The sequence below is a fragment of the Lissotriton vulgaris genome, chromosome 8, assembly GCF_964263255.1.
Source record: "Lissotriton vulgaris chromosome 8, aLisVul1.2, whole genome shotgun sequence".
Taxonomy (NCBI): domain Eukaryota; kingdom Metazoa; phylum Chordata; class Amphibia; order Caudata; family Salamandridae; genus Lissotriton; species Lissotriton vulgaris.
The window spans coordinates 851320893-851336057 of record NC_141696.1 but is presented as its reverse complement, the minus strand read 5'-3'; the positions used below and the strand labels follow the sequence as shown (position 1 = coordinate 851336057).

The 15165-nt window shown below is 44.7% G+C and overlaps 1 protein-coding gene across 1 annotated transcript in view; it reads left to right on the top strand.

The window, feature by feature from the left end:
* The first annotated feature begins 1547 nt into the window (after positions 1-1547).
* AKAP17A (A-kinase anchoring protein 17A) overlaps positions 1548-15165 on the top strand; it is a 106749-nt gene continuing 93131 nt past the window's right edge. Inside the window, exon 1 of the mRNA XM_086934773.1 lies at positions 1548-2318. Coding sequence (XP_086790899.1) covers positions 1557-2318 — 762 coding nt within the window. The 5' untranslated portion in view covers positions 1548-1556. The remainder of the gene's footprint in view (positions 2319-15165) is intronic.

Below are 15165 nucleotides of genomic sequence, written 5' to 3'. Positions count from 1 at the left end.
AGAGGTTCAGTCGTGATTGGGGTGGATACATTTATTTATTGTGATCCAAAATATTGTTGTGCTAGGTGTCGTCATGCAATTTTACCCAAAGGTCATTCTCCGTGTCTCTAATTGCGTCCCTTTTCAGTTTTTTTAGTTGCATTTTTTGCCTCTTTAGTGATTGCAATTTTGTTTTGTCGTTTGGCTGGTGGCGGAGTTGTCTCGATAGACGATAAATGGAATTTTTAATGATCCTGATTTCTTGTTTCGCAGTTTGTGATGTGGGCTTCGTGCCGCTGAATCTCTGCTGGGTCGGTGGTTTAATCTTGGTTGCATATGCTTCCATGTTCGTGGTGAAGCATTCCCATTTCTCGACTTCTCCTTGTCCTCTCCTTAAGTCAAAGTGTTGTTTTGCAATTTCCAGCATGTTGTTTTCTGCAGCTGCCTTGAACTTGATTCTTTTGAGATTGATGGTGAGTTCTGATCCTTGAGGTGCCCGGCAGCGTTCAAATGTAAGCACAATCGTTCTGAACTCTATTTCCTGGGGCCGGTGATCACTTTCACCTTTATCACCCAGCTGGTGCGACAATGTGAACGTCATGAAGTTTCATTTGAACTGTGAAATTTAAAATTATGATGCCTGAATTTAGCTCAGCAAATGGGGCATTGATTTAAGTGAGCCCTATATATGTCTTGTTACAGTTGAGAGACTTCCATGTTAAAGCCATAAGAAAGCTTTGGGGAGTATTGTTCCGAGTGAAATGGATTGATTATTGCTTTAACGATCTATATATTCCATTGGACAATTAAAGACCAAACATTGTTGAATTAGTCTTTCACTGAGGAGTATAATCTGTTTAATCCGTCAACCAATGAGTTTATAAGGTCTGCACCAAAAATAATTTAGCACAGGATTAAACAAAACCGTACACGTTTTCCTATATATATATTTTTTGCTTATGGCACGCACAATGAGATAATGCCCCAGCGTCTCTGGACAGGATTAGAAAAACAATAGCATGTCCCACTAATTGCAGAAGAGTTCCCCACTTTTGCCTATGTGAGGTGAGAGAGGAGATAATAGGAGCAGTAAGAAGAGGAAACTCCACTCCACACACTATGTAGTGTGAATAGAGGACCGGTGGTGGGGAGAAGCAATATCAGTGAAGCATTAATGTGAGTAGATGAGGGTCTATGGCGAAAAGGTGACCCAGTCCATGTACAGCAACTTGGTGAGTAGCAGGAGAGTGGTGTTGACAGGAATCTCTAGGTCGGTGCAGAAATAATCCCTACCTTTGGCAAAGCTTCTGGCTTTGAGACCAAGTTGGATGCATCCCACAACAGTCTCACTTGCCTCTTTATTGTTGCTGACACCAGTTTAGTGCAGTACTCAGTCGAACTGGTTAGCCCCGATCGGTGCTGATAGGGAGATTATAGGGCTTGCCTTGTAAAGAGATGACTGGTAGGTTGTGCTCTTTCCTATTATTTGAATCCAAGTTGGTATTTTGAGTATTCCTGATGCATGCAGCTCAACTTAAAACTATAGTCTGCTCTTTGTTTTGTAGGTTGAATTTGCAATGGCAGCTGCAACTATAGTCCACGATACATCCGAAGCAGTTGAACTCTGTCCTGCAATGGGATTACATCTAAAACCCATCACAAAAATGACAATCAGTGTCTCGCTTCCCCAACTGAAGCAACCGGGAAAGTCCATCTCAAACTGGGAAGTCATGGAAAGGCTAAAAGCCATGGTGCAGAACCATCAGTTTTCCACCTTGAGGATTTCGAAAAGTACCATGGACTTCATCCGATTTGAAGGAGAAGTTGAAAAGAAGAGCCTGGTAAAGGCCTTCCTCACTGCCCTCGATGGCAAAACAATAAAACTCAGTGGTTTCTCTGATATCTTGAAAGTACGCGCTGCTGAATATAAAGTTGATTTCCCCACCCGGCACGACTGGGACTCCTTTTTCCGTGATGCAAAGGACATGAATGAAAATCTTCCAGGAGAGAGGCCAGACACTATTCACTTAGAAGGTTTGCCTTGTAAATGGTTTGCCGCAAAAGATTCACTTTCTGAAAAGCCAAGCGAAGAAGTGCTTATTCAAGTATTTCAAACCTTTGGGGAAATACGTAATGTGGATATACCTATGCTAGATCCTTACAGGGAAGAAATGACTGGTAGGAATTTCCACACCTTTAGTTTTGGAGGACACTTGAACTTCGAGGCATATGTTCAGTACAAGCAATATGCTGGGTTTATAAAAGCCATGAATGCTTTGCGAGGAATGAAGCTGATGTATAAAGGCGATGATGGGAAGGCGGTGGCATGCAACATCAAGGTAAGGTTATCCTGCTCTAGGAATAGTTATTTTCATCTTGCAATCTTTGTTCTTAAGTTGCCCAAACAGCCACTAAGTTTATCTACTGTTTTTAAAGGTATTTAGTTAAAGTGCAAATCTTCTATCTTAAAAGCGTCTCCAAGTAAGTCCTACAAAGTTTGTGTTTTAATACTCTGTTGCAAAAGTGTGGAATCTAATAAAATATCTACTTCTCTGTGGGGTAGGTTGCTTTATAAATCTACTGGCCCTGTAACAAAATCTACTCTTCCATTTTGTGGCACGTAGTGTGGTGACAAATTATGGCAGCATTCTCATTATATAAGAGCTCTGATATAGCCTCTCTGATTATGACAGGGCTCATACCATAGTAGGGTCGTGTTTGAATACTTGCAATCCCCTTTTGTTGCCACCTTTTCGAAGATCTACATACTGGGGCTGAAGGTAGTGGTAAGCAATAGTTCCAGGATTGGAATGCCCTTATGAGTTTGTGCAAACCATTTAACTTGCATGTTTAAAGGGTTTTCACCAGCTCTTCTATCTTTTCCCATACTGTGAAAGGTTGGACATGTACCCCTGACAATGGCAGATGTAAAACTTCTTCCAGGGATGGGGGAAAAAGTGGTTGGAGGGGAAGTGAACTTTCAGACGCTCAACAGATTTTCACATGAGCAAATCTACACATGCGCGTATGTTCTTGTTAAAATGCAGTACGCAAATATTAGCTGGGACTTTGATTTCTTCACCTAATTCTGTAAATTTTTGTGAATTCACGAAAGCCGTAAATCTGCACTAATGCAAGGACATGTACCAAGGGTACACTATTGAAATTTCTTTAGTACATGTGCCTCTAATTAGGTCTGGGGTTAACAAAGAGGATTAGTGTTTATTAAAATTATCTCCTGCTATTAACTGGATTCACTGTGAGTGACAGCATTCTACTCTTTGACAAGGAGCATATTGGCACACAAAGTAATTTTGTTCAGTGCCAGGAACTAATGTGGCAATGTGTGTTTTTTAATACCAAATTTTTTTTTCTTTTAGCCAATGCTTGTTATGAAGGGGAGGGCCGGGCAGCTCCCACACCAATAAGGTTTTACAATAACATGCCAAAACGAGACAGGCAATGACAAAACCAAAAGTATGACCACCAATGTTAGACCTACTGACTTTACCAATGCTTGTTAATTTTTATGTTTCCCATAATCTTGTTGAAACTGGTTACACCAATTTTTTTCCACTAGGATTTTTTTTGGGCAATACTAGCATGCATTAAAACTTTTTATAAATGATGTTGCAAAGAATTTGTACCTACAATTTTACAGTAGTTTAGCAAAATGTTTTTTTTCCTAATTGCATTTTTGTGTGAACATTTTTTTTAAAAATTTAATAGCAAAGAATCGTCCATCTTGCTTACAAGCTTTTGGAAATTTTTGCATCTAATCCGAGAGCATTCTGCGAGCATTATACATAGCTTCGTAGTGCAAAACTTTTAAAACGTGTGTATACAGGTTTATACTGGAACCGCTGTCAGTAGTGCAGTCCGATCTTACATTTCCCTTACAACGCTCACCCTAATAATAAAGGTTTTGCATTAAAGAACCATGAATACAAGTTCAAACAGCATTATCGTATGAATACAAAAATTAACTTGACTTCAGACAATGCCCTTCCCTGATCCATAATGTGGTATTGTAAACTCGCAGCCAAAGGGTTTGTGTAGCAGAGGGTGGGGCCTGCTAGTCCAAAGGAAAAAATGCACATAAAAACTAGTTGCCCTTGACCCCAAACAATAAGTCCTGGGCGTCAGGCTACAGAAATTCCACACCCCTGCTGTTAGCGCTCCCTAACTTAATCCGTAGCCCATAACTTAAGCAATGCATTGAACTAATGTCTATAGGCAGTGTTAGCTATATTGAAAATGGCCTCATGCTTCTGAAACGTTCTTTCGACACACTGCATTTTTAACAAGGAGAGACTACTGAATATATATATATATATATATATTACCTACTGGCGATCGCCAGTAGGTATATATAGTTAGGATTTTTTTCCTATGGGACTTTTGAAAATTCTATGTCTAATAACTTTGGCGTTTGTGGACGGAATCAGCTGAAATTTTCAGGAAAAGGGCACATGTTGTTTCTGAGCAGCCCTTGAAAATTTGGGGGGGTTTCGTCAAGGGGGGCCGAGGAAAAAAGGGGGGTCCCAAAACGCGTTTTCCCATGTTAATTTCCATAGGGCGTTTGGCCTCACTTTTAGCTCGAACGGCTGAATGGATTTACACGAAACTTGGCAAAATTGTAGGGACTGTTAGCCCGATGTGCCTTTGCTGGGTCTCAATATATGTGCTCCAGTGGATTTTGAGAAATTAATGTTTTAAAAAATTTATATATCTGTGACAGCGTCCCAGATAGCGCTCCAGATCGCGTACTTTTCGCGTAACGGAGCTTTGCGAAGCTGATTGGCTCTCCGGTGTCTGTCAACATTCTAAACAGTCCGGAGCGGCCGCCATTTTGTCTCTCGGTAGGATCGAGAGACAAGAGGAGGAGAAAACCGAAGGGGGAATTTAATGAAAGGGGGCAAGGTAGACCCCTCTGACCCCCTAGGAATGATGTTGGGGTTATTAAAGGGTCCCGTGGGGAAAATAAAAAAAAATTGATTTTTCACGGTAGAAGCGCTTCCCGGGCCGCGAACTGGGCCGCAAACTGGTAGCGAAACGGGAATTCGCCATTTTGTGTTTCGTTTTAATTAAATTACAGGGTATAAGGGGGGACGGGAGACGTATCCTGACCACTTATGTTTTCTGAGGTTGGCTGAGGAGGCTCATATATGTTGATACATGTCTTCCAGCGGCTGTGCGTGAGCGTTTTTTTTTTTGTTGCTGCGAGACGTCTGTTAACGTTCGATTCGATGGAAATCAGGAACTGTTGACCGCCATTTTGTCACTGCGATAAAATATTTTGTTATAAATTAATCCTTATTGATAAACATTGTCTGCGCCATCTTGCCTTTTTTCCAATGCCACAATTTTGTCGTGCACGGCAGCCATTTTAGATGCCTTGACCAGACCCACTCTCTGCACGCCGTCGATCCTCAGCACGGCTCCCCACCCTCGCAAGCATCTCCCCCACGCACTGGTCACCCTCGCTCTCTCTCATGCATGGGCCATAAACCTCCCCCCATCTGCGCTGCTCTTCCCTGAGAATCACACCCCGTGCCCGCCTGACACCTCCCTTTCACCCTATTCACTACCGCACCCTCTGACACTCCTCTTTCTCTGTGTCCGATTGTCCAGGCCGGTCCCAGGCTATCACCTAGCCCTGCAGATGTAGTTTATGGCCCCAGCTGTAAAGAATCTACCCTCTTCAAAGGAGTTACAGTAGATCAAGGCCCCCACCCCATGAGATCCGTCACACCATACGCGATCCTATCTGATAACCATCCTGTATTGTGCTTGGGGAGGGGATTCTCACTGTGAGGGTGTGTGGGACCGAGCCTGAAGCGGAAGATTCCAGGGATGCCTCTTTGTACATCAAAGTTTTTACAATTATGTGTCACATTAAAAATATATAGCACTCCAACAAAGTAGTAGGATTATAAAACTTTAATAACTTTTAAATATATACAATGCAACAAAAACAGTAAACACATTTAAACATTTTTTGGAAAAAAGAAGCAACAATGGTCAGTAGCTGTGTTTTGTGCGAATAGTCCCAAGGCAGCACACCGAGCTGAGTTCTGGACGGCACCCAGGTGATGTCACCTGGGTGCCGCACTGGTTTTTGGTATCCTACAATGCAGCTCCGAAAAATGGCGTGGGGCGTCCCGGGGGAGGCCTTGTCAGTAGCGGTCTGTTGTGCGAATAGTTCCAAGGCAGCAGAACGCGCTGAGATGTGGATGGCACCCAGGTGATGCCCAGTAAACTGCCGCACTGGTTTTGGTATCCTATAATGCTGCTCCGAAAAATGGCGTGGGGTGCCCCAGGGGGGGGGGGGGGAGGCGGCATGGACGGGCCTCCCCAGGTGGCGGCTCGTGTGCTGTAGTGGGGCGCCCCTTTACCGTTTCAGTTGCCATTCCGCCCGCTTTTGGTACACTGTGCCAAAATCCCCCATTCAGCTGAGTTGCGCCCACTCTTGCGGTTCAGCGATAGGCGGCTGCCACAGGACTCTCAAAATGGCGGCAGGCTCTTTCCTTTTTGGGCCTGGTCCACTAAAATGGCCCTGGGACACCTCTGAACTCGGACGCTTGTCTGCTAGGTCTTGGACCCCATTCTCGAAAGCGTCCTCTCAGCCGTGAAGATTTAACAAAAGTCTTGGGGGCCCTCGACTCCTGCAGGCTTCCGGTGGGGAGCGGCTGCCATGATTGCTCGCGGAATGACCACGACGGAGCCACGAGATGGTGGTGCTTTCATGCTGACGCCAGCTTCAGTCTGAAACATCCAGAAACAAGGTGGGGCTTTCATCGTCTGGGAAAAAAAAATGTTCTAAACCAATGAAAAGTGTTATTTTTAGGTCATATGACCAAGCCTTCCATCATTAGGAAACCAAAAGTAAAATGAACCAATGAAAAGTTTTATAAACAAGTCACATGACCTGTTATGCGGCATAGGGCTATAAAAAGCGTAGAAAATCCGTTGGCACGTGAGGCGGCGTCAGTAGCGGACCGATGTGCGAATAGGCCGAAGGCAGCACAACGCGCCGAGATCCGGATGGCACCGAGGTGGTGTCCAGCAAGTTGCTGCACTGGTATGGCTATCCTACAATGCTGCGCTGAAAGACAGCGTGGGGTGCTCAGGGGGAGGCGGCGCGAACGGCCCTCTTCCGCCTCTCCAGGTGGAGGCACCTCATCTGCAGTGCGGCGCCCCTTAGCGTTTCACACGCCGGCCAACAGAGTTGGGTCCGCACTTGCTGCTACAGTAGGCCGAAGGCAGCCCAACGCGAAGAGATCCGGATGGCACCGAGGTGGTGTCCAGCAAGTTTCCGCACTGGTGTGGCCATCCTACAATGCTGCGCAGAAAGTCGGCGTGGGGTCCTGTGAGATGGTGTCAGTAGCGGACCGATGTGTGAATAGGCCGGAACCAGCACAAGGCGCCAAGATCCGGATGGCACCGAGGTGGTGTCATAGTTGAGAGTTCTGAGCAGCGCTTGTAACACTGTCTGAAGCTTATTTGCACCTGCTGCAGCTTCACTATTGCCTTGGTGTGGCCAAAGATCGCCCATGACATAGGCGGCCGGCTCCCGGGGTCCGGCGTAAGTTTTTCCTTTTCCTTTCTGCATCTTGTCCCACAATCCGTTTGACCTGAAGACACGACCAGGTCCCTGAATGTGTGCAGGGGGACGCTATTGACTGAATCAAAATGGCGGCTTCACACAAAGCTGACTCAAGCGTTCCTGCTGATGCTATACAGACAAAAACTGGTTTTCAGTTTGTATATTCTTCGGGATTTTTCCATCCAAGGCTGGTTGAGAGTTTGTAGAACAATGGCTTTAGATTTTCAACATACTACTCTTCAACATTCTTCCTAAATGTAACAATGTGAGACTCACTAGGAGAACGGCTGTCTATCTTTCCTTTCAAAATGCTGCCAACAATATTTTCTGAATGGAAGACACCACAAGGCGCTGAGATCAGGTTGGCAACTAGGTGTTGTCCAGCAAGTTGCCGCACTGGTGTGGCCATCCTACAATGCTGCGCCGAAAGTCGGCGTGGGGTGCTCGAAGGGGGGGGGGGGGGGAGGCGGCGCAAACAAGCAGAAGAACTTTTGACAAATGAAAATGACATGTTTAACTTGCGGCAAATTAATTTCATGTGGAGAGAGGAGTGTTAGTCTAATCAATAGAGCTTATGAACATCATCATAGTCGATGGTTGGTGGAAACATTTTTACTATATCCTGGACCTGCCCGGCCTCGCCCAAAATGGCGCCGGTATAAATGGGACTCGTAATTCCTTGTTGTGTACTGGTTGCATAACCTTGATATCATGAGATACGTATGCAGTTTTGAAGCACATGGTGGGCGGGGACGAGAATTGTTTGAATATTTCGACATCCCTATTGATATTAAGTTCTGATGTGTTATTGATTACTGTACTATTGAAAGTTCGAATTAACGTCATCCATGGTACTTGCCCGCAAATGTATATCTAGATAATTTTATTGTAAGTGGCCCTGTCGTATTTTAATTACAAAATGTACGTCCACCGATTTCGCAACTGTTAGACACCTTAGTTCTTGCAACCTAATGGCCCGCCCGTTACGTTCCTCTACAGTGTAAATGTCTCCTCATCATATACGATTACAGTTTGCTCTGTGGCCGGCCCACGTGGTTATAGGCCCGTATTTGTATACTGACATTTTCACAATAAAGGTTTTTAAAACAAAACATGGTAGTAGTATTTACATTGGTAAAGTTTTTAATTTTAGTCACTGTTTTCGAATCAGTAAAAGGCAAGTGAAATAAAGCAGTCCAATTACATGACGGATAAAAGGTATAATACGCAGGAACGAAGTAAAGATAAATGGTCAAGGGCTGTTGTGTTTTCTACTCCTGCAACATAAAGTGATCGATAACAATCTGATATTCAGGCGTATCGGCGACTAAGACAGCAGGCCGAGCCTCTTTTGCTCAAGGACTGCCGTCATGGGACGAAGAAACGCCCTTTTTCTCGAAAACGGAATATATTTTACTTGCAGGACATTTGTAAATTTTCCGGGAAAGTACATTAGCCTGGAACATTATAACATATATGTTTAAGAAAAAATAATGTTCGAAAGCAATAAAAAATGTAATTTTTAGGTCATATGACCAAGCCTTTCATCATTAGAATAATAAAAGTAAAATGAACCAATGAAAAGTTTTATTAACAAGTCACATGACCTGTTATGCTTACGTTACGCGCTGCGCGCCGCGCCCCGGATCGCTTCCGAGAAGCTGCGCTTCGCGCACCGGAGCACTTCCGGGTGCGCTAACGCGGCGTGTCATATGACGCATTACGCGACAACGTAGGTCCAGAATATAGTCAAAATGTTTCCACCAACCAGCGGTCGGAACACAACCCCTTCCAGCAGTCTAAAAAGTTTTGTTAAATGACAACAGAAGGGACATGCAACAAGAACCATCAGTCAAAGAGGGGAGGGCAAGTTCTTCTCTACCGGGTCACGTTGGGGCGTTATCGGAACTGATCGAATTGGTAGTCTACAGTGTTTCTGGATGTTTCAGATTGAAGCTGGTGTCAGCATGAGAGCACCACCATCTCGTAGCTCCGTCGTGGCCATTCCACGAGCAATCATGGCAGCCGCTCCCCACCAGAAGCGAGCGGGAGTCGGGGGTCCCCAAGACTTTTGTAGAATCTTCAAGGCTGAGGGGATGCTTTCGAGAATGGAGCCCAGGCCCTAGCAGACAAGCGTCCGAGTTCCAAGGTGTCCCAGGGCCATTTTAGTGGACCACGCCCAAATCTGAAGAGCCGGCCACCATTTTGAGAGTCCTGTGGCAGCCGCCTATCGCTGCACCGCAAGAGCGGGAGCAATTCAACTACATGGTGAGCGAGACGCTGTAGTCGCAAGAGCGGGCGGTAAACAGCTGAATGGCGGAAGAGGCACAGTGTAGCAAAAGCGGGCGGAATGGCAACTGAAACGGTAAAGAGGCGCCCCACTACAGCGTGTCTTCAGGTCAAACGGATTGTGGGACAAGATCCAGAATAGAAGAGTCACCAAAAGGCAAAAAGTTCCGCTTGACCCTGGGAGCCGGCCGCCTATGTCGCGGGCGATCTCAGGCCACACCAGGGTAACACGATTTGGGGAGGGGGCCGGAGTCAAGCGCTCCCTCAGAGTCCGCGCCATCATACCGTCCCTCGGGGGCCTCCGTCAAGCGGTTCAGGGAGGCACCGCATCACATTGTTTTCAAATGCAGTCACGTCCTCAAACAGCCCCCACTTACATTGAGAATAGTGAAGCTGCAGCAGGTGCAAATAAGCTTCAGACAGTCTAACAAGAACTCCTCAAAACTTTGAACTATCAGAGTGCATGAGTTTCATGCTCGATCGATTGAGCTAGCCGGATCGGGCAACAAAAAGTATAAAATAGTTATGTAAATAGTTATTTAATAAAATGTTTTACCCTGTTACTTTGCTGGTGTGTTGTATATATTTATAATATTTGCATAGAGTTTGTCGTTATTTTGGGCGGGGTGGGTGGCGGAGCCGAGCTGTCTTGCAGCCATCATGGTGTGGAGCTCAAATCATCTCACTAGTTTCGTATTTCTCATGAGGGGTTGTTCCTAATGTTTCTATTTTAGCGAGGTCAAAAAGAGATCCCATTAGTGGCCTACTGATTTTGCTCGATTCCTTTTGTTTTTTTACACGATTTTTCCCTATCTGCAAAGAATAAACCGAGTATTGCGACTCTGTGCTTGTTTGTAAATAGAGAATGAACCAAAGAGAACCAATTCTAAAACAGTAAATGGTTGGATAACAATCAATCAAATGGAGAGAGAAGCAGGCACAACGGATTACAACGGGGGCAAAGGCGTGCGTTAACTACCCTTCACTATCTGCAAAGAGAGAGTACTCCTAATAGAAATGGGGGGGGGGGGGGGGCAGCGTTCAAAGCACATCAGCGTGCATAAATACGAAAATGTTTCGCCATCACTCTATCTATCGCCCTCACTCTATCTGTCTATCAATCGCCCTCACTCTATCTGTCTGTCTGTATCTATCTATCTATCGATCGCCCCCTCCCTCTATCTATCGCTCTCTATCTATCTATCGCCCTCACTCTATCTATCTATCTATCGCCCCCTCCCTCTATCTATCGCTCTCTATCTATCGCCCCCTCCCTCTATCTATCGCCCTCTATTTATCACCCTCTATCTATCGCCATCACTCTATCTGTCTATCGATCGCCCTCACTCTGTCTGTCTGTATCTATCTATCTATCGCCCCCTCCCTCTATCTATCACTATCTATCTATCGCCCTCTATCTATCTATCGCCCTCTATTTATCACCCTCTATCTATCAATCTATCTATCTATCGCCCTCCCTCTATCTATCTATCGCCCTCACTCTATCTGTCTATCAATCGCCCTCACTCTATCTATCTGTCTGTCTGTCTGTCTGTATCTATCTATCGCCCCCTCCCTCTATCTATCGCTATCTATCTATCTATCTGTCTATCTACCTATCTATCGCCCTCTACCTATCTATCGCCCTCTATCTATCTATCACCCTCTATCTATCTATCACCCTCTATCTATCTATCGCCCTCTATCTATTGCTATCTATCTACCTATCGCTATCTATCTACCTATCTATCTCCCTCTATCTATCGCCCTCTATCTATTTATCACCCTCTATCTATCTATCGCCCCCTCCCTCTATATATCGCTCTCTGTCTATCTATCGCCCTCTATCTATCTATTGTCCCCTCCCTCTATCGCCCTCTATCTATCTATCGCCCACTCCCTCTATCTATCGCTCTCTATTTATCGATCGCCCCCTCCCTCTATCTATCGCTCTCTATCTATCTATCCCCCTCCCTCTATCTATCTATCTATCGCCCCTCCCTCTATCTATCGCTCTCTATCTATCGCCCCCTCCCTCTATCTATCGCTCTCTATCTATCTATCGCCACCTCCCTCTATCTATCGCATCACCATAGCATCATTCAGCATCACTCAGGGGCACCACAACATCAATCTGTGCAACCATTCAACAAGAACTGGTTCAAATATGTTCTCTCAATGTTTCAAGCTTTATTACATATGTCACAAAAACATGTTAATATTTCACTTCTGTTCTTGGATTTTCGTCGCAATAAAATACAATGAACATAATCTTTATAAAAGTTATTTACAAAAGCTATTGGCATTATAAATTACAATAACTTTTATATTGCATTACAAATGCTATAGGTGTCACATTTGCGAAAGTTAAAACTATTGGCATTGTAAATGACAAAGCTATTAATTTCGCTATTTTCAAAACCAACACATAAATAAAAAAATTGTCATTTACAATACCAATAGCTCAAACTTTCCTAATGCGAGACCTATTGCATTGCAAATGCTTGTTGGTACTCTCAGCACCTTAAATATGCTCCACTACTGAATAGGTGCTTTAAAACGGCTGCATGCCATCATGTGTCTAATATCTTGAAGCTCCAAACAAACTCTTGTGGCCCATCCATATAAGAGTTGCTCACACTCTACATACAGTCCAACCCATCATCTTTGACACTAAGATTAGTCCTCAAACAAAGCTTGTTTCAGGAACTCCGGGTGGAGCACCCCTCCACGTCAAGGAATATCTCCCTGTGGATGTAGTTTACTGAAGTGGAGGAACAGACAAAGGCATACACCAGGAAAGAACAAATGCAGGGTAAATCTCCTAAACAGGTTAGAGAAGTTTAGCAATCTTAGTGTGAGCAATAAGGGAACAGACCAATAAAGGACAAACACCTTGGGGTACCGCTAGGGTTGTACACAGGCAAGACTCTGAACTTCACACAGCAACGTGGAATGCCAATGTCTCTGTACAGATTATTCTTGCAGATAGTCACCCTGCAAGGCCCATAGAAAGGAGGCAGCAGAAGTGATTCTGTCTCCGGCCCCTAGCGCACAGACAGGGATTGTACTTGCATACATGAGACCATGAAGCTTCCTTTCTTAGTCAAGTACTGTGATACCCCTATGAGCATGCGCTCACTCCAAGGCAGGCCACTATTGCTGTATCAGTATTAGACATCTAACACATACTTGTTGTTTTCATTTATTGAGAGAGTTGACTGCCTGACCAGAGAATCCCTAATGGGAGGACAGTGGATATACTTAAACAGACCAGCAGTAAAATGGCAAGGCGTGTACCTAGCCCTACCTCAACATCAACCTTAAATTGTGCTTCTTTACACCACCTTTCTTTTCTGTTAGCAGATTACCCTCTGCAATTATATAGGTTCTGCCTATTCTTCATTAACCTAAGTTAGTTGTAGCCACAGTGCTGTTTTTTCATTTTTTTTTAATCCCTCCTCTAGTGCATCTTGTACATTGTAGTGCATTGCTGCCAGTAGTTCTCATGTTTGATGCCTGTAAATATAGAACAACACATTTGAAATGTGATTTTGTTACCTTTTTAAAGGAGCTATTTGCAGGAGTGTGGAGTGTAACGAGTTGTAACATTTTTTGCAATTTTCAGTAGCCATTCGAAATTGGATTCTACATTTGAAAGCTTCAAGTAGTTTGTGGTCTAAATATAGGAATTACATTATTTCAGCAACACTATAAGCATTTCACCTGGAGAGGTGGCGGGTGCATCGCCATTTGTACAATACTCCCAGAGTGGATTGCAATAGTAAAGTCCATCCCTTTATATTCTGTCTACACCACAACCCATCCCATCTTTCGGCCTAGTTATTTATCATATCAAGAACAGAAATTCTGACATCCTTTTTCACCCCAAAGCCATACCTCAGAAAGCCCATCCTGATCTTACTTAGCAGCACTCTTGAAGTTGTACTTATTTTTGAAAATGTTTTTCATCCATGCTCACAAAATGAGTCTTTGGTAATGAAAACATTGATGTGTATTCAAAAACATCCTCACTCATTTTTATGTCTGGCTCGACAGACCAGCTGGTTCTAGAACTTATGTACTCAACAGAACAATAGCTTTTAGAAGCACTACTTAGGGAATTTGGCTCTGTTCACACATTGATTTGCTTGAGTGCAGCAAAGAATGGGCAGAACTTGTGCGGCTCTGCAGAAAGAGTACTTGTATTGCACTTCTGTTGGCTCCCAAGGGGTTTTCCTTCATCCGAGAAGACCTTTATGTTTAAACATGCATGAAGTAGCATGCACAAATGGATCCTGTGGTAATGTGGCAACACATCAGAGGATCCATGGGCATTGCTGGAGTAAATCCAGAGTCCGCGTTGTGCTCTTGGTGGGCCATGTTATTGCCCCCGCCTTTGGGCCAGAGAATAGCTTGGTGAACTAGTGATGTCTGAGGAGCTGCCAGCAGGCCGCACCTCTCGCCACTGCTGCACACAAAGAACCAGCATTGGCAAGAGAAGCTGCGTGGCCCTCGGAACTACCTCCCCGTCATTAGGTCTTGCATAAGCTGAACTTTCCATAATTTCCTTAGTTTTTTATCTGTCTGTGCACCCCTCACCGCTCTGAGAGGGGAAGGAGTGGTGATGAAAGGTTTTTCTTGTAGGCTGAAGGAGCAGCTGCCAGGAAGTACCCAAGCAGGCTTGTACCATTCGCCATTGCCACACACAAAAAGCTAGCAGCCGCAAGAGAATCTGTGTGGACCAAACTTTCCCCCACATCATCATTTGGTCTTGAATAAGCGCAGATTGCCAGCTGAAGAAGCAAAGGCTTGCTGCTGGTAGAACCTGATCAAGGACCAGGTATGGTAGTTTCTGGGGAGCAACTCCCAAGTTTAAGTTTCCCTGCTCTTCAGTTCTGCTTCTCTACTGCACTGTGAGCTACTGCCCACAGGTATACTGTAGCTGTGGTCAGGCAGGACACCAGAGACAGCTGGGTACTCATGTCCCTCATATCAAAGCCAATAAGTTCTGGGAGCGCGAGGAGAAAAGCTCTGCAAGGCAGGGTCCCAGTGAAGCTATCCTCTTATCTGTCTTCTGCCATTGCCCTGTTAATCCTGCCATTGCCCTGTTTCTCCACCAGGCAGCTCTTCTTCATTTCTGGGTGGCCTATGAGCCCTTGTCAAACTACCTTTGTTGTCCCCCTGCTGGTTATTCTGATGCCTGCATCCTCGAATGTCTCACAGAAATGGGCAAATGCAGTGTGAGTGGTGTGCATTGTGAATGCAGGATGAGGTGAATGTCTGTA